Raw genomic sequence first — 21,798 nt, forward strand, 5'->3', positions numbered from 1 at the left:
CATAATTATTATTATTATTATAATAATGATAATAAAGTTATGGTATTTTAATTTAAGATTAACTATTTTTCATCGGTTCTTATAAAAACAACGTAATATTTTTAATTGTAATTTTATGTTGAAATAAAAAATCGAACTTTGAGTGCTAATAACACTTATATGAAAATTTATAAATTATCATCCGCAAAAATTTGTAAGAACAAAATTTGTTATGAAACTTCTTTTGTATTAGTAAAAAATATGAACATTCCTTGTATATTAGGAACACCCTTTTTATCATTATTATATCCTTTTAAAGTTACTACAAAAGGATTAGAAACTCAAGTAATAGACAATATAATATGTTTTGAATTTATACATCCACCAAGGTCAAGAGAATTAAACCTATTAAGAGAAAAAATATTATAGAAAATAAAATAAAACAAATCAATTTTTTATCTAAAGAAATTCAATATAAAAGAATAGAAGAACAGTTATTAAATAAAAATGTTCAAGAAACAGGTTCTTCAGATTCAATATCAATCAGTCCTTATCTTCGCAATGAAGATATGTTTGGCTGAAATCTCAAGATTCAATTATTTCAGTACAGAGAGACAACTGTCAAAACATCAAGATAAAGTTATTCGCCAGCATCACAAAACGACACAAGACAGCTCATCAAGAAAAAGACATGTTACCAGCTCTGCAAGAAGACAAAAGACTTTTGAAGATACCTTATCTTTAAGGTCTTTCTTTATGTAAATTATAGTACTTTTTCTATTTCCTTTCTTACCCTTGTATAATTAGGTGAGTCACTACCTTCACTTGTAATTTAATCAGTACTAGTTAGTCTATATAAGGAGAAGTTCTCCTCGGTTGTAAATCATCGAGTTTTCTAGTGAGTTTCAATCTTTAAATAAAATTATATAAAAGATTTGTACCGACGATTTATTATTATTATTATTATTATTATTTTGTATTTTCACGTATTTATGCATGTTTTTGTATGTTTCCGTACCGGTATCATCCCCAATAATGAAGCGAATACAACCAAACATTCTCACTAATTTGGCTGACTCAGCATATCATCCTCTTAAATCGGTAAGATTGTGCAACGACATCCAAATTTCACATTAAATTTGTTCTTGTGGCACTGGCTATTAGGACTTTTAAATGTCGAAATTTATTGAAGACGGAATGTTAAACAACACAGCAAGGCACTTCACTAGTTCACATGAAAAGTACTAAACTAGACCGTAAACAACAAAATGACTCAAAGTTGAGGTAGTAGCATCTAAGAGCAGCTTAGCGCAAGCTGGAGAGTTTTAGTTAGATAGCAGAGACAGAAGATTTAGCACCGATTTTGAAGGGAAACACGATGCAAGTTAACAGCTTCTCCTTATGATCCTTAAATGTCAGCTTCACATTATAGGTCCCCTGCATAAGTAGCACGATTTATTAAATGAAAACTAACCAATGAACCCAGTAATTAAGTTAAATGTTCCAGGAAAACATGCCAATAAGTTGCACATCAGAAATTTGAAGACCAAAACAAGAACAATATCAGTGCTCAATGCAGTAATGACAGAACAATATCAGTGCTCAATACCAGTGTAGCAAAAGAAAATAAAATTAAGGCCTAATCTTTCAGAGTACATGATTTATTTAAAAGACTGACAATTTTTTAACAAATATTTTTTCATATATACTAAACTAAAAATTGAATCTCTCACTACACATTTAAGAAATAAAATTATCTATTGACTATTTCACACTTAATTGGCACAACAGAGTGAATAGTGAATAGTACACATATATTTGTTAAAGTGGAGAGTGGAGACTAACCGGTGGGGTAACTGGAGGCAATAATTCGGTGTGGACGAGCACAAAGTTGCCTGCAGGAACCGGACAGTGTGCTTCCTCACAGAGATCATGGAGAAATGTAGCAGGTGCCCCTTCTATTCCAGCATATGAAATTTCATATACTAAGTCGCCACTTTGAATTGGTTCAGCTGCATCATTAATAGGTACAATCTCCACTCATTACTAATCAAAGTTAATAGCAAAATAATTTAAACATAAAACTTTATACTAAAAAAATGAAGCTCATTATGCTTGTACATATAAAAAGAAATGGTCATTGCAATTAAGAATTGAAACAGAAATACACTGACGAGTATAAGCTGGGATCTTAAAGGTGAAGGGCACTCCTCTCTCGACAGGGTCAGGTAATATTTCCACTCCACTCACCTTCACATCATAGTCTGCATTCCCATCTGCATACCATAAAATAAAATCCAAATCAAATGATAGAAGCACCAAGGTAGCGTAGGACTTATAATTAAAATGAAAAATAGAGGCAGTTTAGTTACCACAGTAATTGAAAGTGTGAGATTGAGCTTGAGCATGAACAGACGAAAGTAGGAAAGTGATGGATGATATTGATAGGCATAAAAGGAAGAAGAGAGTGGAAGCAGAGCGAGCCGCCATGGTTAGCTAGGTGGAATGCACAACGCCATCTTTGCTATTATATACATAAAATATTACTAATATAATAATAACACGTGCTACGTATGGAGCTTTTTAACAACGGCACGTAATTAGTTTTTTTCTTAATACTTTTTCTTTATTTCTGTACTTTTATAATTAATAAAAATAAATTCTCTCAACTATGTCAAATTTATATTTTTAAATTTTAGAAAACTAAATATATAATATGATTTCCAATTTTTTTTTTAAATTCATAAACTTGATTTATACACTAATCATTTTAATTTAATAGTTATATGATTTAAATTTGATGTAAAATACATTATTAAATAAAATAAATATAAAAAAAATTACTATTGAAATAAATAGCTCTCTTTTCTTCTTTTGTAACTATATTATAAACTTAAAATATTCATAAACTTTGTTGAGTTAGTGTAACATTTTCATTGGATCATAGATCATATAAATTTTTTAAAAATCATAATCGAACTAATTCAAGTGATATTTAAAAAAAAAAATAATCGGTCCAGCGCAATTCAATTATTCAATTTATACCATATAAGATATATATTTTTTTTTTCTTTCTGAAAATGGATTGAATTTTATAATTTGAATCGAATCAATTTTGTATCTTTCAAATTTTTTGCACACCCTTGTTTGTTAGTAAGTCTTGTTGTTAGTCTCTTGTAGGATTGTTGACAAACATACCAAGTCTTATAATAGTAGAAAAAAAACTGAATATTTATCGTTCTCCAAAGAAATTACATCGATGTCTAGCATAACCCAGTGTACTCGAGAGTTATCTATACTCGACATTCTCCTCATGTCATTCCTCACCCTTTCATATATATGTATAAATTTTATAAATATAAAGATATTTATAAAAAAAAAAGTGTAAATAATCGTAACATATGTTAAATAGTTAAAAAAGTGAATGTGACTGTAAGATTATATGATTACATATGTTCGATCTATTAACAGTTAAATGTGAATTTAGTATAAAAAAAGTTAAATGCGAATAATCGTTGAAATAATATAAAAAATATTTAACTGCTGAGTTAATAAAATTTAATATATAAATAATATTAAAAAATGTAAATTTATTTGAATTGAACTTGGAATATTAATATTCGTAACAGTTAAGAAATGTATTAATTTCAATAACTTTTTAACTTTTATTTCGTTGAAGCGTTTAGTTTTTATTACCATGACAACCGAATACTGTGGAACTAGGAGCTTTTACGAATCTGGCTCCTGAGATCGCTCTCCCGTGAAGACGAAGAAGAAAGAAGAAGAAGAAGAAAGAGTGATCAGATTCCGATTCCCAAACCATGAAGCCGAATCCAACACCTTCACCATACATCAGGTTCTTTCACCCTTCATCTACATTTCGCATTTTCTCTTCCACTCGCTCAATCGCTTCTCAACGTAACGTGCTTATTATATATCTCGTTCGGATCTCCACATTTTTTTAACGCTACATTCATTCCATTCTATTCTATTCAATTCTTCATTGTCTGTTATTGTTTTCTCCAATCGGCTTCGATTTCGCGGACGTTGAGCTATTGGCGAGCGTGTCGTGGAGCGCAAGATTCAACGTCGATGATGAATCATGAGTGCTTTAATTTAACCATTTTTTTTTTTTGCAGGAATGGTGGTGTTTAACGTTAGTGGAAAATGCAGCGTGCTCCTTTGACAGTTGAGGAACGTTTGTTGGAAAAGGCGGTGAAGGAAGAATGCGCATGGGAGAGTCTTCCCAGGCGACTTCATCCAATTGTGCCTTCAAAGGAAGAATGGCACAAGAGGTTAGATATAGCTTCCATTTTGTCATGTAATTTTTTTTCACTAGAGTATTATTTATATAATCTTTATTTAATCTTATAGTTAATTAGTACTCAGTTGTTAGTAGTTACCCTAGATATTTAGTTATCGCTGTTGATATAGTGTTGATGCTTGGGAGAGCCTTTATGGAGTGTATTTGGACTTATTAAAATCGCTTAATAGCTTTTTGTGAAGCTGATCGAAGTTACTTTTTAGCTTTATTCAATAAGTTTCATGGTCAAACTAATGATATATATAAGCTCTCATGTTCCAAGAGTTTATCGAATAAGCAAATAATTAAACTATCTAATTCTAGCTAAATGTACCCTAATTGATTATTTAACTCTACATTTGAACAATGCATTCCTACAAGTCATTGGAAAGTTGAGAACTATTAGGGCCTAAGGGATGCAGTTTAGAGCCCCCCATAACTTTAAGATAGCATTGTAGTAGCACACTAATTGACATCTTTAATGTGTTTGTTCTGCTTTTGCTCTTCTTTGGAATAAATTATTAGGTAGTCCTATACTATATGGTTTTTAAGTAGTTTTTACATGACATGTAATCAAGTGTTATTACTTTTTTCTTGAAAATTGAAAATTGAAAATCTTAAATATATGTTATATAATGATTGGATGAGACCATAGATATTTAGTGATCCTGAACTGCTTAATAATTTTTCCTTCTCTAGGACTTTTTTTTTATCACTGATGTTGATGTTGATGTTCAAAGACATAGGAGAGTGTTTCTGCACTATTCTGTAACTCTTGTTACAATGCGACTTCTTCAAAGAAGTTTTATTTTATTATTGCTTATTGTAAGATGTTTTAAATAAAATCAAACTGTGCTAGAACCTACTTACTATCAAGATTCTTTTCATCCTCTAGGTTTGTGTGTGTGCGTGTGTGTGTAGAGGCGGGACTACACACAACTTTTTAAGTTGCATCAATGAAATTGTGGTATTGGACTGGGCACTTATGAAGATTCTCATGTGCTTGGTCCTTGTTCGAGAAAGACCTTTTATTTTTAGTTGCAAGAACATATCCTTTAACTGTAGAAGTATAATAAATTTGCATAGGAATGAAGAAAGGTTTTGATTTTAAAAGGCTATTGTACCTTTAACTAGAAAACCAACATTTATCCCTAAGAATGAGAGCTAATTCACATTTATGAGTTTTTATTTTATTTTATTTTTTATTTTCTATGTTTAATTTGATTCTCATGAGTAATAAGGTGATACTCTCCATTCATTTCGGGTTCATGTGTTTTTTTCTTGAATATTTTTCCAGTGAATACATAATTAAAAAATTGCGTTCTCGATTGTTGACCATCTAAATTTTATGCAGGATAATTGAATACTGCATAAAGAAGAGACTTCAATGGATTAATTGTTTTGCTCGTACAGTTTGTAAAGAAAATGAATATTATGAAGATATGATGCGCTACTTGCAGAGGAATCTAGCTGTATGTGTTTTACAGAATGTCTGTTACTCTGCTTGATTTCTCCTACTGAAATTTGAAATTGTATATCAAATACAAACATTACAAAACTTGATATGCCCACGTTCTTATCAACGGGACCGAAAATTATTATAGAAAATTTGTGGAAAAACTGAAGTTTATTTTATGTTTCGAAATTAAATTGTTCAGTTGTAAATTGTAATTAAAAATAGTACTTAATGTCTTAAGTTTTAGGATAAGGTTTTAACAAATAAGTTAAGGATCTTGCTAACTAGTGTCCTTATGACATTGATTAGGGAATTAATATGTAGAAAATTTTCATTGAAAATTACAATAAAATTACACGAGAGAATGTGTGGACACACTTTTCAATACAAACTTTCCACTTTTATTCTTTAACTAGTGTCCTAAGGGATAGTAACTATCATCTTCACTCTTACGGAGTACTATAGTATTTAAGAACTCTAGATATAACTATCATTTTCTGAATGTTGGGCAGCACTCTCATGTTTTGCTTTTGTTTTAGGACATCTGCATTTAATGTGCATGTTCTCACTTGCAGCTATTTCCTTATCATCTGGCGGACTATATATGCCGTGTAATGAGAGTATCGCCTTTCAGATATTACTGTGATATGATTTTTGAAGTAATGAAAAATGGTAACCTTATTATTTATTTGCAATTTCAACAGTATAAATTAATTTCATGAATATTGTGCTTAACTATTGCTGTACATAGCATGATTGAGGCATTTTTCTTTTCTTGATTATTATTTCCTAAGGAAAAAAGATGTGCTCACTAATAACTAGATAATTTTGTGGCATTTGCCTCTGGACCAAGTCTTTTAGTTACTTTACACTAGCAAGAAAAAAATGTCTAAAATTAAGGGAGGTATGCATAGTTAACTCTAGTAGAATATTAAAAAAAAACTAGATTAATAGATCAAAATATTTAAAATTTTAAATTCTATATGCATAATTAATTCAAAGGAGTTTGAATTTAAAGTTTAAAAGAAGTGAAGTTAAGAGCATGGTTTTTAAAATCAAATTGGTTATTAAATCAATTAAGACATTAAAAATACTAATTGTGGTTGAATTGGTATTAGTAAAATGATACATAAAATAGTATTAAAGAAATATAATATCACAACTTACAAAACCAAAAATAAAACACTATTTTGTAAGTTGTTGACATTCAAAGTACCCACAAAAGTTCAAATTAAACACAACACTTAGTTTATGTTTCAACAATACACACTAGTGTGCATTAGAAATATCAGTGACCTTAGGTTTTTTTTCTTAAAGAAGAAAACAAAATGGCGTTGCATAAAACATTTTTTACTGACCTGTTTCGAACTAGGTTTTTGTTGCATTTTTTACTGGTATTTGATTGATTTTTCGATTTTTTGTCCGCTTCTCTTCAAGACCAATTTTGTGGTTTATTTGGCTTGGACACTAGGCTGGCAGCCCAGTCTAGTTTCAAACATAGGTTGAAGTTCACGTGTCATTCTTCAGAGAAGAGTAGAGAAACCAATTAAGCTTCTTTGATTCCATATATTTTTCTGCTTTCATAATATAGGCGTAATTATATCATGATGTACAGGAATATACTTGTAGAGTAGTAAAGATTTGATTGGTGGAAGCTGACCTTTAAAAAATTTACTAGTTTTAATTATTTGCAGAGCAACCTTATGACCGCATCCCGAATTTTAGTGCTGCAGATGCTTTAAGACTTACAGGAATCGGAAGAAATGAATTTATTGATATTATGAACAAGTGCAGATCTAAGGTACTCCATAGATTTGGCTATTCGTTACACAAATATATATTCAATACTTTGGATTACATGTATGTTATTGCGTGCAGATATATGTGTTTGCTTAATTACCTGTAACCATCGTACTGTCTATTATCTTCTATTCTCTCTCTCTCTCTATATATATATATGTGTGAACATTTATATAAGTTGACATGGCCTTGAAGTCGGGCCAAACAAAGATGGTTCAATGTTATCTTCAATTCTTGATCAGGTATTTCTCTAATGTCTTTGATACGTTGTACAAAAGCTATCATTTAGGTTTTAGATCCTTGCAAGACAGACGTGGACATGCATATAAATCTCTATGACATTACTTGAGTATACAATCTATGATTTTTTTTTCCTATTCCTTTTGTGGAATATAAAACCAGGGTAATTAGGGAAGTAGTAAAAAGAGAGGTAGAATTTGGAGAAAGAAGGGGAAAGGTGGTTTCTTATTGTAAGCTATTATACTCTTACCAGCCTTGCGGCAAGCATGATGAACCATCGTATCAATTTTATTTATTTCTGTTTGTCCTTTTATGCATTTGAATTTATGAGTTCACGAATTTTACTGCTGTTGTCTGGATAATGATTTGAATTTGCATTATAACCTCATAGTTTTGGTTATGCCATTATCAGCAAAGGTAGGCCTGCAATTTTTTATGATTCTGGTCTCACCATTCAATTACTCTTTTGGAATATCCAGAAAATAATGTGGAAACTGAACAAGTCAATAGCAAAAGAACTTTTGCCTACTCAACCTGTGGATTTTCCAATTGAACCATGGTGGGGAGTTTGTCTTGTGAACCTTACCTTGGAGGAATTTAAGGTGGGGTATGTCCTTCACCCTTTTAAAATAGAGGAGGTTCACTTATTATGCTGTTCATTGGCAATACAAAATAACTTGTGGAGAAATACTAATAAATAATACACCATTTATACTCTTAAAAGCGAACTGTCATGTTGTACTAAGTTATTTGGTGGGGCCAGTATGAAATTTTACCAAATTATATTGCTAGTAGCCTAATATTCCTTATAACTTCTTGTCGATTTATTCTTACCTTTTCTTGTACTTTAATAGAAACTCTCAAAGGAGGAAATGGCCACAATTGACAAAGTCTGTATGGAGGAAGCAAATTCATTTGTCTCGTTTGATCCTGACATTGTAAGGGATCTTTGCAGACGGGGACTAGTCTATTTTGATATTCCCGTTTATCCTGACGATCGGTTTAAAGGTTTGTTTATGTGCTTATGTTTTATTCTATTTTAACTTAATATGGGTTTTGCCTTTGTCGATGTCCTTTTCCAAGCCTACGAATTTTTTTCTTCTTTTAAGCTTCATAATTTGAATAAGCAGGGTTGTTCTTGTTCCTCAGTTCCGTTTGGTCTAAATTGAGGGAAATGACAACAGTTGTTAACCTTCATTCTTTTTAGATTTCTTTCCTTTTCTTGACTTCCAAACACATCCTAAATGATTAAAAGTATCCAATGTAAATTTCGTATTCCAGCACAAATTAAAGCAAATAAAATAGCCCAACATGGTCAAGTTTGATCCTTTGTCTCCAATAATTCAACTGAGAAAAAACTTGTAGCAGAAAATTGCTAGCATTAGCTCCTAAATTTTATGTAAAAGTGGATCAAATAGAATGTATGAACAGATAAACTTAAGAAAAAATGTTATGCACAAAGTAGTTTTCATTCAATCACATACTTATAATAACATTTTAATTGGTTGACACTACAACATTTTTTCAACTGACATGCCATTAAACACTAAACTTAAACCAGCATTGATGATGTCTTGTTGTGAACAGTATGTGCCGCAACACGGAATTTCTAAAACACTCTGTCATATTACTGAGTAGTTCTGTAACTATTTAAATTTAACTTAATAACATTTTATCTTCAATTTGGTGGCATCGTGATTATTATGTGATATTACAAGCTATGTTTTAATTGAAGTGACATAATACTAAGATAGAAAAAAGTTAACATAATACTCTCGTAGTAGTACACTGCGACTGTTTTGATGCATATTATAATCATTGTGGTGTGAAATTATTATATATTTGTATCAAATATAAACAATTAATTCTATAATAATAAAAATCAATCAAACCACTTTTTCTTAATTTTTTATGTTAAACTCCTTTCTTCCTTTTCTAGAATGTATCATGTATCTCTCAACACTCCAATCATTTATCATTAATTGTTTCCTTCTCTTTCTTAACATTTAATGTGACCAAACTTATTAGATCAGAATATTAAAATTTGAATTTGTATGTTTTGACAAAAAAATGTGGAATAAAATAATGTTGCAGATTCATTGCGGTTGTTTTATAGAATTTTTTATGATTTAAAAGAATATCACAATTGCAGGCAATAATATTGCGATTGCAAGGAGCATCACAGCAATAATATTGCGATTGTAACTGGGAACTGCAATTTAAAACCATCGCGCCTTTAATTGCAATTTAGAACTGCAATTGCAGGCCCAACCATTTTTTATTATTATTACAATTACATGTGTATTCGATCCGTATTGACACCATAGTATGGAAGAAGTAAGGACAAATAATGCATTTTATTTACCTGAATTTCGTTGAGAAAGGAAAAACCTCCGGCCTCCAAAGGCAAGAAGAGGATTGAAGTTGAACATTAATTTGTTCTTTCCTATCTTTTTGGAAATAAACTGGCAAGCCAGCCAAAATTGGGCCTCCAAAATTGTGTTCCGTTTTAGGGCCCGTTTGTTATGTTTTATTTTTCTTTTAAAGAAAATATTTTAAATTAAAAATATATTTAACAAATTTGAAGATAGTTATTTTTCAAAAAATATCCAAGACAAAATCATTTTAATATTTTTGAGTTAGAAATAATAAACCTTGAAAAATGAAAAATAAAAATAAAAATAAGTTATACCTGTACAAAATTTAAGTGCGAGGATGAAATCTTGTATTTATTAGAATCGATTAAGTAAAGACAATATAACGTAAAAAGATTCATACTCATTGTCTTCAGATTCATATGGGAAGGTCAAGTTTTGCTATGTTGCGCGAGAAGCCAATAGGGTGGCTGATAGTTTGGCGGATTTTTCCATCGAGTCTACTTCCTGTTTTTCTGTTTTGGAGGAGGCTCCGGAGTTTTGCCTTCATTTGTTGAGGCAGAGTACTCTAGTGTCTTAGCTGTTCTGGCTTCCCCGCCTCAGACGGGTCCTGTTTAGCATAAATAAATAAATTTCATATATATATATATATATATATATAGATAGAGAGAGAGAGAGAGAGAGAGAGAGAGAAAATATACGTACTTTTTCTTTTTCTTTTAATCTAAGGGTTTTGATAGGGGTGTGTATATGGACTTGAGTCCGCGGACCGGTCTGTAAGTCTGCGGACTTCACGGGTAACAGACCCATTTTTTTTAATCTGTATAATCATACGGACTTTTTAGGTCTGGCCCGTTTAGTCCGTGGATTTTGCAGATTTAATCCGCGAGCCCGCGAATTACCCGTTTAAATGTGGACTCAAATTTTATTATTGAAGATGCTTGATTATATTTGATAGATGTAATTGGATTTACAAATATTTTATGTTTGTTTTTAAGATATTAATTAAGACTTTGATGTTTTAAAGTATTTAGACTTTGATGTACTTGAACTTACAAATGTTTTATATTTGTTTGGTTGTGTATTACGACTTTTAAAGTTTTAAGGTAGTAAGACTTTAATATTTGGTTAATAGTTGGTATGCTTGTACTTTAAATTTTAAAGGCATTGAGACTTAAATATTTCTATTAGAAATTTAGAATGTGTAAACTTTGTTATTTAAGACTTTGATTTATTATTTACAATGTTTGATGTTATTATTTGAAGTATATTTATATCATTTTATATGTTTTTTTTTCTCATGTTTCATAGGTTAAATAAAGGAAAAAAAATTTAAAATCTGAGTCAATACGGACTTAAAGATTTAAGTCCATTTATTTTGCGAACCAGATTTATCCGGCCTGTTAAAAATGCGGACTTCGCGGACCGGGCCTTAAACGGGCCGGACCGGTCCGCAAACCCACCCCTAGGTTTTGATGAGTAACTCATTTTTGTCCATTAAATTAAAAAAAAAATGAAGGGTGAGGTTTGAGAGTAACTTAATCGCTTCCAGATCCGGTGTGTATGGTATACTTTCAATTATGTTCCCGTTCCTTTTAAACGGAAACTCTTTTTCCTACGTGTAGTTCTTATTGTTGTGGATACATACTTGATATTTAAGAGCATTCCACTTATTGAATTAAAAAAAAAAGTTTGAAAATTACGTATTTTTTAAGGTTTTTATTTTGTATTAAAGTACCGCAATTATTCAAATTTTCTAAAAGACTCCAGTATGTCATACTATGCATGGTTTTATAATCAATTTGGTTACAAAATCATTATGTGATACACAGATAAAAATAGTGGAATATTAATGTGATTTCAAAGACTGTCTCTTTATTAATGTGATTCAATATATTTATATTTATGGTGGTTCAGTTTCCAGGCTTGAAGGTTTTGTTTCCAACAGGGAGCAGTCTTATGAAGATCCTATTGAAGAGTAAAGTAGTTGTTTCAGTCTGTGTTTCCATCATTTTGGTTGAAAAATCTTATTTCCATATAGTTGGAGTCTAATGCTAGAGCTTTTGTTTCAGGTTGTTGTATGCAGTTTTTGTAGTTTCAAATGAAAACGTGACTGTTAAGGAGTTGGCAGCAACCCTACAGGCTGACTTGTCACTGCTGCAGGCTGCTGCTGCTTTTGTGTGTCGATTGGGATGGGCAACAAAAGTACTTGATCCAGAATCTATTATCGGAGATTCAAATATTCTTGCATCTCCAATGAGTACAATCAATGACGAAGATGTTTCTGTTGCTAGTCAAAATTATGAGAATACGCTTTTTGATAATGACTCCATTCAACATGGGGACACCTCAGTTTCAGGGAGCCATGGACCTCGTTCTGCCTACACTCGTGTTGCTTTCATAGTTGATGCTAATATTACATCCTATCTTATGATGGGATCTGTTTCACCAGGTTTATCCCCTTCACTCCTCCTTTCATGAAGCTTAATTTTTGGTATAGTTTTTTTTTTAATAATTATATTATTCTAATATTCTTAAAGGAAATTTGGATAATGTCTTCAGAAGAAAATAAAATGAATATGGCTACTCATTATGATTTTGTTTATCTTGTTATTATGTGTCTCAGAATTGGTTAGTACGTTAGACCAAATCATAATATTTCTCGCCAAACTTTGCAGGCTTGAAATCTCATGCTGTTACACTTTATGAAGCGGGGAAATTGGGTCATGCCAGCATTTCTGATCTTTGCAAGGATCTTAGTACCCTGGAGGGTGCAACATATGAGGGAGAACTACAGGAATTTGCAAATCATTTATTTAGTCTGCGTTGTGTCTTGGAATGCCTACAATCAGGTGGAATAGCTACCAATAAAAAAGAAGAGGGATGTTCTGAAGAGCTGAATATGGTTACCTCAAGCAATGATGGGCCAAGTTCTGTGATAACTGAAATCTCTTTGGTTGAAAAATCAGAAGAATCTGGTGTTTCAGAAGCTGTGATACATAAAGTGGACTTGGTAAATTCTGATTCAGAGAAGCTCGTGGAGGCTTCTGTGTACACTGAACGTGTTCCTAGTGGAATGGATGATGGAACTCATTCCATTTCTTTGGAAAATGACAATGATCACATTCAGGAAGCTGACAAATCAGACACAAAATTGCATGACAATGAGAAACTGACAGTATGTGAAGGTTCAGATGTCAAGACAGAAATGGTAAAAAGGAAAAAGAAATATCACGTAGACCTTCTACGCTCTGAAAGTTTGGCTTCTCTTGCACCAGCTACTCTTGACCGTTTGTTTCTTCGTGACTATGGTATACTTGTGTCTATAGTGCCTCTCCCCCATTCATCAATTCTTCCTAGACCTTCAGGTCCAGTTCATTTTGGTCCTCCCGCATATTCTTCTATGAGTCCTTGGATGAAGTTGGTATTATATTCAACTGCATGTAGTGGTCCTCTATCAGTTGTTCTGATGAAAGGACAGTTTCTGCGCTTGCTTCCTGCTCCATTGGCTGGCTCTGAGAAGGCCCTTATATGGTCTTGGGATGGTTCCACAATAGGAGGAATAGGAAGGAAGCTTGAAGGAAGTTTGGTGAAGGGAAGTATACTCTTGCATTGCTTAAATTCACTTCTTAGACATTCAGCTGTGCTGGTGCTACCTCTCAGTAGGTTTGATCTCGATGAATTTGGAAAACTGATTACTTTGGATATCCCTTTGCCTTTAAAGAATGCTGATGGATCAATTGCCTCTGTAGGAAAAGATTTAGGACTTAAAGAAGGGGAAATTTCTAAGTTAAATTCTTTGTTGAGTAATTTGGCAAACAAAATGGAACTATGGACTGTTGGTTATATCCGGCTATTGAAATTATTTAACGGAACAAAGTCAGACCAATTCTCCTCCGAAGAGAAATATGAATGGGTGCCATTGAGTGTGGAATTTGGTATGCCACTATTTAGTCCAACGTTGTGCGATAGTATATGTAGAAGGATAGTTTCATCGGAGATGCTTCAGTGTGGCTCATTTGGTGAACACCATGATGCAATGCAAAACTTAAGAATAAAGTTGCTTGACATTTGTGATGAGTACCAATCGACAGGTCCTACTGCAAAGCTTCTTTACCAGAAAGAGCATCCCTTTGGAAAGCTAATGAGTCATGCTTGTGGAAGATGGAATCCAATTGTGGATCTTTCTCCCATTTCAGGAGTATTAAGTGCACGTCAGAGGTTAAAACTTGTTAATCGGCAATGCTGCCAAAATGAAGTGTTTAGCTGTGATGACAGAGCTCTTAGGTTTGTTGCTGAATTCTTATTAACTCAATGCTTAAAATTGCATAACTTTTAGGTTTAGATAAAATTCTATTAGCATTATATTGGCAAACATAAAAAACAGAAAGTTTGTTTTATGCAAGGCTCATAATATTGATTTCCTAATCATCCAAAGTCTCAGGAAGTGTCTGCTATGAATGGTGCGTGCAGATCGTATGCTTTAACTCCTGCTCATGAAGCTGCCAAAGGACCAACTAAAGAATCCCCTGAGGCCAATACGATAAAAACTGAACCAGAAGAAAATGATAGTAAAGAAGCAATCCTTCCTGGTGTTAATCTTATTTTTGATGGTTCTAAGTTGCTTCCATTTGATATAGGCGCTTGTCTTCAAGCTCGCCAATCTATATCATTAATAGTAGATGCAGCTGCTGCCTCAGCATCTGCACCATTCAGTCATTTATCATTATAGATCACTCCACCTTGAATCTTGATCCACATGAATGGCAATGCTAGCAACTCACGTGGCATTATTAATGACACTGTTTGGAATGCATGCATCTTCAAGATTGATGATTGCGCACAAACCTGGGCTCAGGTTGAAGGTAAAGGTCATTTCTTTTTTGCTGGTGTATGCGTGTTTACTTGCTGGTGTATGCATAAACTTGGTGCTTACATAATGCATGTTTTTGTTCCAGATTTTGCTTGATCAAGAAAATCAACACCAGTTGGAGCCGTGAAAAGAGGAAATATGTAACGGTTCTTACTCCTTAAACAATGTATATATATGATAGGATTTGTTTTTTTTAATTTTGCTCTTGCCACATGTAGTAAGAAAGACATGAAGTCACCCTTGGCTCAAATTTGAGCAACACGTAGCCATTGGAAATTTATTTTCATTTTCCCTTCTTACCTGATGTGAACTGAGTTGTCTTTTACTCCAGTTGCCTCCTCTTTGATTATCCATGTGTAATCTCTATTGTCTTATGCTGATTTTGTAAGCAAAATAAGAGATAGCATATATGATCATAAAACACATGTGAATAATAAGGATAAATTGTGTATTGGTGTTGGTCATATTGGATGATCAATCTACTTTAGATGCCAAGTCCACCATACTCACTTTCAGCAAAAATGGCTAACACGCTTCTCAAAATTTTTTTTGATTATACGATGCAAACTTGTCAATACCCTCGTAAGGTACATACATATATTAAAAATCAAGTATACCAAGCAATGCAAGAAATCCACAATCATAAACAATACTCAGAATTATTAATTTATGGTACAATACTAATAATGCCAAAAGATTAACATTAGACTAATTATTAAATAAAACACTCCCACTAACGAATAATATCAAAATAACTTTATACAACCTTGCTCTCAACGTGCCATGTGAAAACTGAGTCTAAGTTTCTTACTTAATGGATTTGCTAGCATCAAAATATAACCAGATATGAATTTATGTCATAGGTGCACCCTCCAAAATCAAAGTCTAAATATCCAACCACTCTTACGTTTTGTATTCTGCATGTCTCATTTCTTTTTCTTTTCTGTTTTTACAAAAATCCAATAATCAATTCTGAATTTTAGAGACATCACCCGAGAGCATTGGTAGGAAAAGTCAAGTTGGATCAAAAGTGAGTCTAGATATAAAATTCTTAAGTGATTTGTATATGAAATCTTTATTTTTTGGGTCGATTTCTTCTCAATCATTATAAAGGATTAAAATAATGAACTTGCTCGGCCAATGGTTTATATGTTAATCTACCTTGATTTCAACGAAGTCCACACTATTAATCTAATTTTCAGTAACTGTCTCAGGTCAACAAAACTTGCATCTTTTAGTATATAGTTTTAATATCTGATGAAGTAATATTAAACAAATTAAGGACCAGTCTTCCTCTCTAAATAATTCTATATTCGTACTTTAGTTGGATAACACCTAAAGTGTAGGGCGTTAAGGAAAATGTAGAGAAATGTGAGCGTGATACATACACAATTTATGACAATTTATGACTTGAATGTACATTCAATTATATATATATATATATATATATATATATATATATATATATATATATATATATATTACCGATTAAAATCTAATTTTTTTCATAGAGGATAAGTCTTAAAAGTTTCTTACATACTAAATATTGTATTTTAATGAAATAATATCATATTATAATTCAATTATTTAATATTTCCTTTTAAAACTTGTATAAGTGATATATACATAATATATTCTTTATATATGTGAACTAGAACAATTATTTTAAATGATAATATTTTTAGGAATTATTCTTCAACAAAAATGTTTTTAGATTTTTTTAATATTCTTTTAAAAGAAATTATCAATAGTTAAAAATAATCTTGCATCAAAATACAAATCATTTATCATAAATCTAAAAATGACTTATATATTAAAAAAAATTCTTATGTATTTTAATTATAATATAATTTATATATTCATAATTATTTATCAAGTATATTTTGTTATATAGATTTAAATTAATATATAAAATATTTTCATGTTTATTCATTAATTTTAATTAATAAAATAAAATATGAAATAATGTTTTAAATTTTAAAAAAAATTGTAAAAATTTATATATTAAAAAATTTTAATTTAATGATTAAATTGTTAAAATTTGATGTAAAATATGAATTATTAAATAAATTAAGTTTACTTCAGCTTATTCTTGAGGTAGGTAAAAAATTTTTCCCCTATATATATATATATATATATATATATATATTATGTAGTAAAACAGAGATTAAATTTAATTTTGCATAAAATGGTTTAAAAATATATTATTTTCCTAGACAAGTATGCAATATTCAAAATTGATACGGAGAGAACCGGAGATGATTGGATAGAAGAACAGAAACGAGTGCGTTCGGAAGCTGAAATAAGAAGAAAAAAGAAACATGAAAAAGTGTAGAAAACGGTGTCGTATGCGTGATTGCGAGGCAACTGAGGTAGCGTCTGTGTATATATAGTGGGGACACAACACCAAGTGAGAGTGAACGAGGAAGAAAGAAAAAAAAAAAAATAGAGAGAATATGGAAGGAGAGAACGAAAAGCACGATGGCAACGCCGCTTTGGTGAACTCCTTCTGTGAAATCACTTCCTCTTCCAAACAAGAAGCCCTCTTCTTCCTCGAGAGCCACAACTTTGACCTAGACGCTGCCGTTTTGACCTTCCTCGACAACAACAACAACAACAACGCTCCAATCCCCCAAAACGACAACGTCGCCCCTAACCCCACTGTCGATTCCCCCTCCCCGGACTTCCAACCCTCGCCCTCCCTCTCTCCCTCGCCTTCTCCGTCTCGCACGCCCTACGAACTCCGATCCCGCCGCTCCCTCGCCAAGAAGCCCTCCGGCAGCCGCCACGCCAAGGTCCGCACGCTCGGCGATCTCAAGCGCACCTCCCGCCCTGACTCGGACTCGGACTCCGATCCCGATTTCGAGCCCGACGAGTACTACACCGGCGGCGAAAAGAGGTGCCTAATGCTTCGTTATATTTAATTAATTGGAATTGTGCGAGATTATTGCTGATTGGGATCCAGTGTGTGCAGTGGAATGGTTGTTGGTGATCCTAGCAAGGGGGGTAACAGTGTGGATGATATTTTTGAGCAAGCGCGAGAGGTGGCGGTTGAAGCGCCTTCCAACAGTTCCACCAGGTCGAGGAGCTTCAGTGGCACTGCCAGGTTGCTTTCCGGAGAGACTCTCCCTTCTGCTCCTCGCCCTGTCCAGGAACTCACCCACACTGTCACCTTCTGGAGGAACGGCTTCTCTGTCAATGATGGTCCTCTAAGGACCTTGGATGATCCCCTCAATGCACCCTTTCTCGAGGTATTTTCCTTCCAAAACCTCTTCTTCTTCTTCAAATTCATCATGTGTGTCACTGTGTGAGCTTGTATCAGCTGATTAAAGAGGAAATAGGGTTAACTTGTTTCTTTCTAACTTGTAAGCCATTTTTGCAAGTTACTTTTGTCGCTTCTTTCAAATACCATACCATAAAATAAGCCTATATAAGTGGTAAATAATTTCTTTCAAGTGTGCTCTAAATTTATTGATAGTTAATAATGCCTTCTCCATTTGCTACTTCTTGTCTCTTTTGGAGAATTATTATTATTATTATATGCTTATGCTTATTGTTTTGTTGACATGGATGCACAGAGCATTAAGAAGTCTGAATGTCCCAAAGAGCTTGAGCCAGCTGATAGGAGGACTTCTGTCCATGTCAACCTTACCAGGAGGGATGAAGACTACCCTGTATGCCCCTTTTCTAATTTCTTAGTGTGCTTTGGATTTGTTATCTATCACTTTATATATGGTTTTAACCTTTCCTTTTTTTCCTTTTACCAATATGCATGCAGGAACCTGTGAAGCCACGCCATCTTGCTTTCCACGGTGTTGGAAGGACTCTAGGCAGCACCAGCTCCAGCAGTGATGAGCCTATTCAAACAACTGCTGCTTCACCAAATACTGCTCCACTGCCTACATTGGGTTTAATTATAGATGAGGCACAGCCAGTGACATCAATCCAGCTGAGGTTAGCGGATGGCACTCGCATGGTTTCTCGCTTCAATCACCACCATACTATCCGAGATGTTCGGGCATTCATTGATGCATCAAGACCAGGGGGAGCAAGAAGTTACCAACTGCAGACAATGGGTTTTCCTCCCAAACAACTAGCTGATTTGGACCAGACTATAGAGCAAGCTGGTATAGCCAACTCAGTTGTCATTCAAAAATTGTAGGTTGTTTACAATATTCTATTTCATGTAGACTTGAAATTACTATTTTTATGCCTAAACCTTGATTGATCTATTTATATTTTAGTGAATTTGATAAAAGGATCGTTCCAAATTTGCTGTTATAAGAAAATTGTTTGTGAATGGAAGCAAAGTTTTTTTTGTTAAATCACAATCACCTCGTAATTTTAACTTCTGATTACAAGATCAAGATCCCTCTACTTTTTTCATCAGAGGGTTCACATTTTTTAATTAAGAGGGAATTCGATCTCAAAGTACGGACACGACCCCACAGTGACAATCATGGCTATGTTTGGCGAAATTTTGGAATGTTTGAGTTATTTGCATAAATATGTTCTGTCTAATAAGTTCCATGCCATCAAATGAAACCATAACATGGATTCTATCAGAATCTGTAGTGAACTTTGAATTCGAAAGCATAATCAGTTCAATAAAATAAACGTACAAAATACTATAAAATAAAATAATAAAAATGAATGTCGACAAAAATTAGAGTAAATTTATCTTTTATTACCAAATTAAAGGTATATTTTTTTTATAATTATAATTATTTTTTCTCAGTGAATAATAGCTGTGGTTGCATTTCATATACGTTATAACACTTTCCTTTTTGATAAAAAAAAAGTTATAGCACTTTTAAGGGTTCACTGGTAGAACTTAAATGATGAATTACACCTTTAGATTTGTTGGTCTTCCCGACTGGTTATTAATGTTAGCACCTTATTTGGTAGGATTTGGATGACTTCTCTTTTTTACTATCGTATCCCAAAAAAGATGATGAATTACAATGATAGTTTTAGTTTATAGTTGTGTTTAGTGCTTCCATTATATTCTTTGACCTAGTATCAAGAGACACTTGTATCTTGTGTGTTTTCTAGGGGAAATTGGGCTATTGTTCCAAACTTGTAAGAAAAGTTTGTGCATCAGCTACCAACAGTGAGGAGTTGCGTAGGATGCTCCTCATCCCAAATTCTCTCGTGAAAAGTAAAAGCTAATTGCAATCCTACGTTTCTTATTAGGATCATTCGTTTTGTTATTTTCAATGCGAAAATTCATGGAGTCGTATTTACAATTAGAACTGACACAAGTGCAAGTGAATAAAAGAGTACATACTATATCCAATTAAGTTCCAAATCCTGATTTTGATGTTTCACTATTGTGCCCGAGTATTGTCATAGTTAAAGTTCAAATAGTTGATAAACAGTGATAAGTATTTGCTATCCATAGGAAAAATCTGTTAGATCAATATCTCATTATTGCGTGACAAACAATTTCAAGAAGACATTACAAAAAGAGGAATGAAAAAGACAACATGAAGGCTTTGATACCCCGCAACTAGAACGGGACATCACAAAATGTTATCACAAAACGGAACTCACAATCACTTGCATCGTTTTCAAAAGTGCACACATGTCATTTAACTTTCCTATGGTAAATTTTAGCCCGATTAGATACTTTAGGATTCAACTCAAACAAAAGACAAATTGAGACGAAGATAATAAACAGTTGAGTGAATATAAAAAGAAGTTGGTGAAATAAAGAGTTTGAAAAACTATGAAATGGAGAGTTAACTTGGAATTGAAAAATGATTTTTGTACAAATTCTATCCGCATGAATACTACAAAATGACTTTGATATTAAATTCCGTTTACTTTCTTGTGTATTTCTAGCCATTTCATATATCCTCTCTCATCCAATGATTGATTGTAATTTTTTTTTTAATTTTATACCTAATTGTTCATACTAAATAACACAAGTTCTAGTCATAAATTAAGAGTTGAAAGAGATCGACACTGTACTACTGCACTTTTTTTTTTGTCAACTACTGTTACACTTTATTATGTTACAAAGTAGCAATCAGTCCATGATCCAACACAGTATAAAAGGAACAGGGGGAGGGGTCAAGGTCCAAACCCAATCCGCAAAACTCAAACAACAAATTGTGAAAAGTGATGTGCAAAAACGCAAACAGATTAATCCAAAAGGCCCAGAAACGGACTTGAACCTTCTCTTGCATTAGTTGGTAATTGATCTGAAATATAACAAACAACATAAATGGAATTAAATAGTTTGTGAATATGTTTAGTTCAAGTTTGGTAGCTTTTTATTTATTTATTTATTTTACTTTTAACTGGTGAATCCTACTATGATAGCTTTAGGAAAAAGAAGGACTTTCCAAATTATGAACCCTACTTTGTAAATTTTGCAATGTCTTCTCAATCTCGAGTCTGAGACATAAATTACTAAGCTTAAATTAAGAAGCTAAGGTTATCTGTTTTTTAGAGATAAAACTTGTCTTATTCTTACAGGTAAAATGTATTACACCAAAAATATCTAATTCCAAATAATTTGACAAAATATCAGTCCGCAAATTTTAACAATCTGGTAAAATATCATCCCAACGTGTTTTAGGTAGATATACAAGACTTAAATAATCTGCTTGTCGAAATGGATACTTATTATTTTCAGATTACTATATTTCCAACTGTGGACACATTTAACAAGTTTCCATAAAATAAACTTAAAAAGTAGAAACACTAAATTTAAATAGGTCAATAAAACGTAAAGCTTGTTTTGGGTGATTAATTATACAAT

At 32.6% G+C, this 21,798-nt stretch overlaps 3 protein-coding genes across 7 annotated transcripts; 2 read left to right on the forward strand and 1 right to left on the reverse strand.

Moving 5' to 3' along the window:
• Positions 1-1,139: 1,139 nt before the first annotated feature.
• LOC109797862 (uncharacterized) lies at positions 1,140-2,511 on the reverse strand. Its single transcript, XM_020358013.3, has 4 exons — positions 2,352-2,511; positions 2,154-2,255; positions 1,825-1,991; positions 1,140-1,416 (listed from the first exon to the last, which is right to left on the reverse strand). Exons 1-4 carry the CDS (start codon positions 2,467-2,469, stop codon positions 1,309-1,311), a joined length of 495 nt encoding a protein of 164 aa, XP_020213602.1. The 5' UTR covers positions 2,470-2,511; the 3' UTR covers positions 1,140-1,308.
• A 1,129-nt stretch (positions 2,512-3,640) lies between these two features.
• On the forward strand, positions 3,641-15,406 carry LOC109797217 (uncharacterized). 5 transcript variants are annotated; one of them, XM_020357174.3, is made up of 12 exons: positions 3,642-3,835; positions 4,119-4,274; positions 5,637-5,754; positions 6,314-6,410; positions 7,433-7,539; positions 8,258-8,380; positions 8,633-8,786; positions 12,071-12,131; positions 12,226-12,605; positions 12,832-14,440; positions 14,627-15,018; positions 15,112-15,406. In XM_020357174.3, exons 2-11 carry the CDS (start codon positions 4,147-4,149, stop codon positions 14,883-14,885), a joined length of 3,036 nt encoding a protein of 1,011 aa, XP_020212763.1. In that variant the 5' UTR covers positions 3,642-3,835; positions 4,119-4,146; the 3' UTR covers positions 14,886-15,018; positions 15,112-15,406. The 5 variants fall into 5 exon arrangements, with proteins under 5 accessions (XP_029126861.1, XP_082920080.1, XP_020212763.1 ...); XM_029271028.2 differs by lacking the exon at positions 8,258-8,380 and having other exon boundaries at positions 3,641-3,835; XM_083063954.1 differs by lacking the exon at positions 15,112-15,406 and having other exon boundaries at positions 3,641-3,835; positions 14,592-14,715.
• A 2,020-nt stretch (positions 15,407-17,426) lies between these two features.
• Positions 17,427-19,297, forward strand: LOC109796917 (plant UBX domain-containing protein 4). The gene is made up of 4 exons (XM_020356776.3): positions 17,427-17,925; positions 18,001-18,277; positions 18,605-18,700; positions 18,805-19,297. Exons 1-4 carry the CDS (start codon positions 17,483-17,485, stop codon positions 19,186-19,188), a joined length of 1,200 nt encoding a protein of 399 aa, XP_020212365.1. The 5' UTR covers positions 17,427-17,482; the 3' UTR covers positions 19,189-19,297.
• Positions 19,298-21,798: the final 2,501 nt, after the last annotated feature.

This window comes from Cajanus cajan, chromosome 9, assembly GCF_000230855.2.
Source record: "Cajanus cajan strain Asha chromosome 9, NIPB_CcT2T_4, whole genome shotgun sequence".
In the NCBI taxonomy this organism is placed as follows: Eukaryota; Viridiplantae; Streptophyta; class Magnoliopsida; order Fabales; family Fabaceae; genus Cajanus; species Cajanus cajan.

Bases quoted from the DNA above. Each gene is read 5' to 3' on its own strand.
- LOC109797862 (XM_020358013.3), bottom strand. From the start codon at position 2,469: ATGGCGGCTCGCTCTGCTTCCACTCTCTTCTTCCTTTTATGCCTATCA. The intron at 2,256-2,351 runs GTAACTAAACTG...TATGGTATGCAG, and splicing joins TCACACTTTCAATTACTGTG to ATGGGAATGCAGACTATGAT. The intron at 1,417-1,824 runs GTTAGTCTCCAC...CTACTTATGCAG, and splicing joins TGCCTCCAGTTACCCCACCG to GGGACCTATAATGTGAAGCT.
- LOC109797217 (XM_020357174.3), top strand. From the start codon at position 4,147: ATGCAGCGTGCTCCTTTGACAGTTGAGGAACGTTTGTTGGAAAAGGCG. The intron at 8,381-8,632 runs GTGGGGTATGTC...GTACTTTAATAG, and splicing joins TTACCTTGGAGGAATTTAAG to AAACTCTCAAAGGAGGAAAT. The intron at 8,787-12,070 runs GTTTGTTTATGT...ATGGTGGTTCAG, and splicing joins TCCTGACGATCGGTTTAAAG to TTTCCAGGCTTGAAGGTTTT.
- LOC109796917 (XM_020356776.3), top strand. From the start codon at position 17,483: ATGGAAGGAGAGAACGAAAAGCACGATGGCAACGCCGCTTTGGTGAAC. The intron at 18,278-18,604 runs GTATTTTCCTTC...ATGGATGCACAG, and splicing joins TCAATGCACCCTTTCTCGAG to AGCATTAAGAAGTCTGAATG. The intron at 18,701-18,804 runs GTATGCCCCTTT...ATATGCATGCAG, and splicing joins GGAGGGATGAAGACTACCCT to GAACCTGTGAAGCCACGCCA.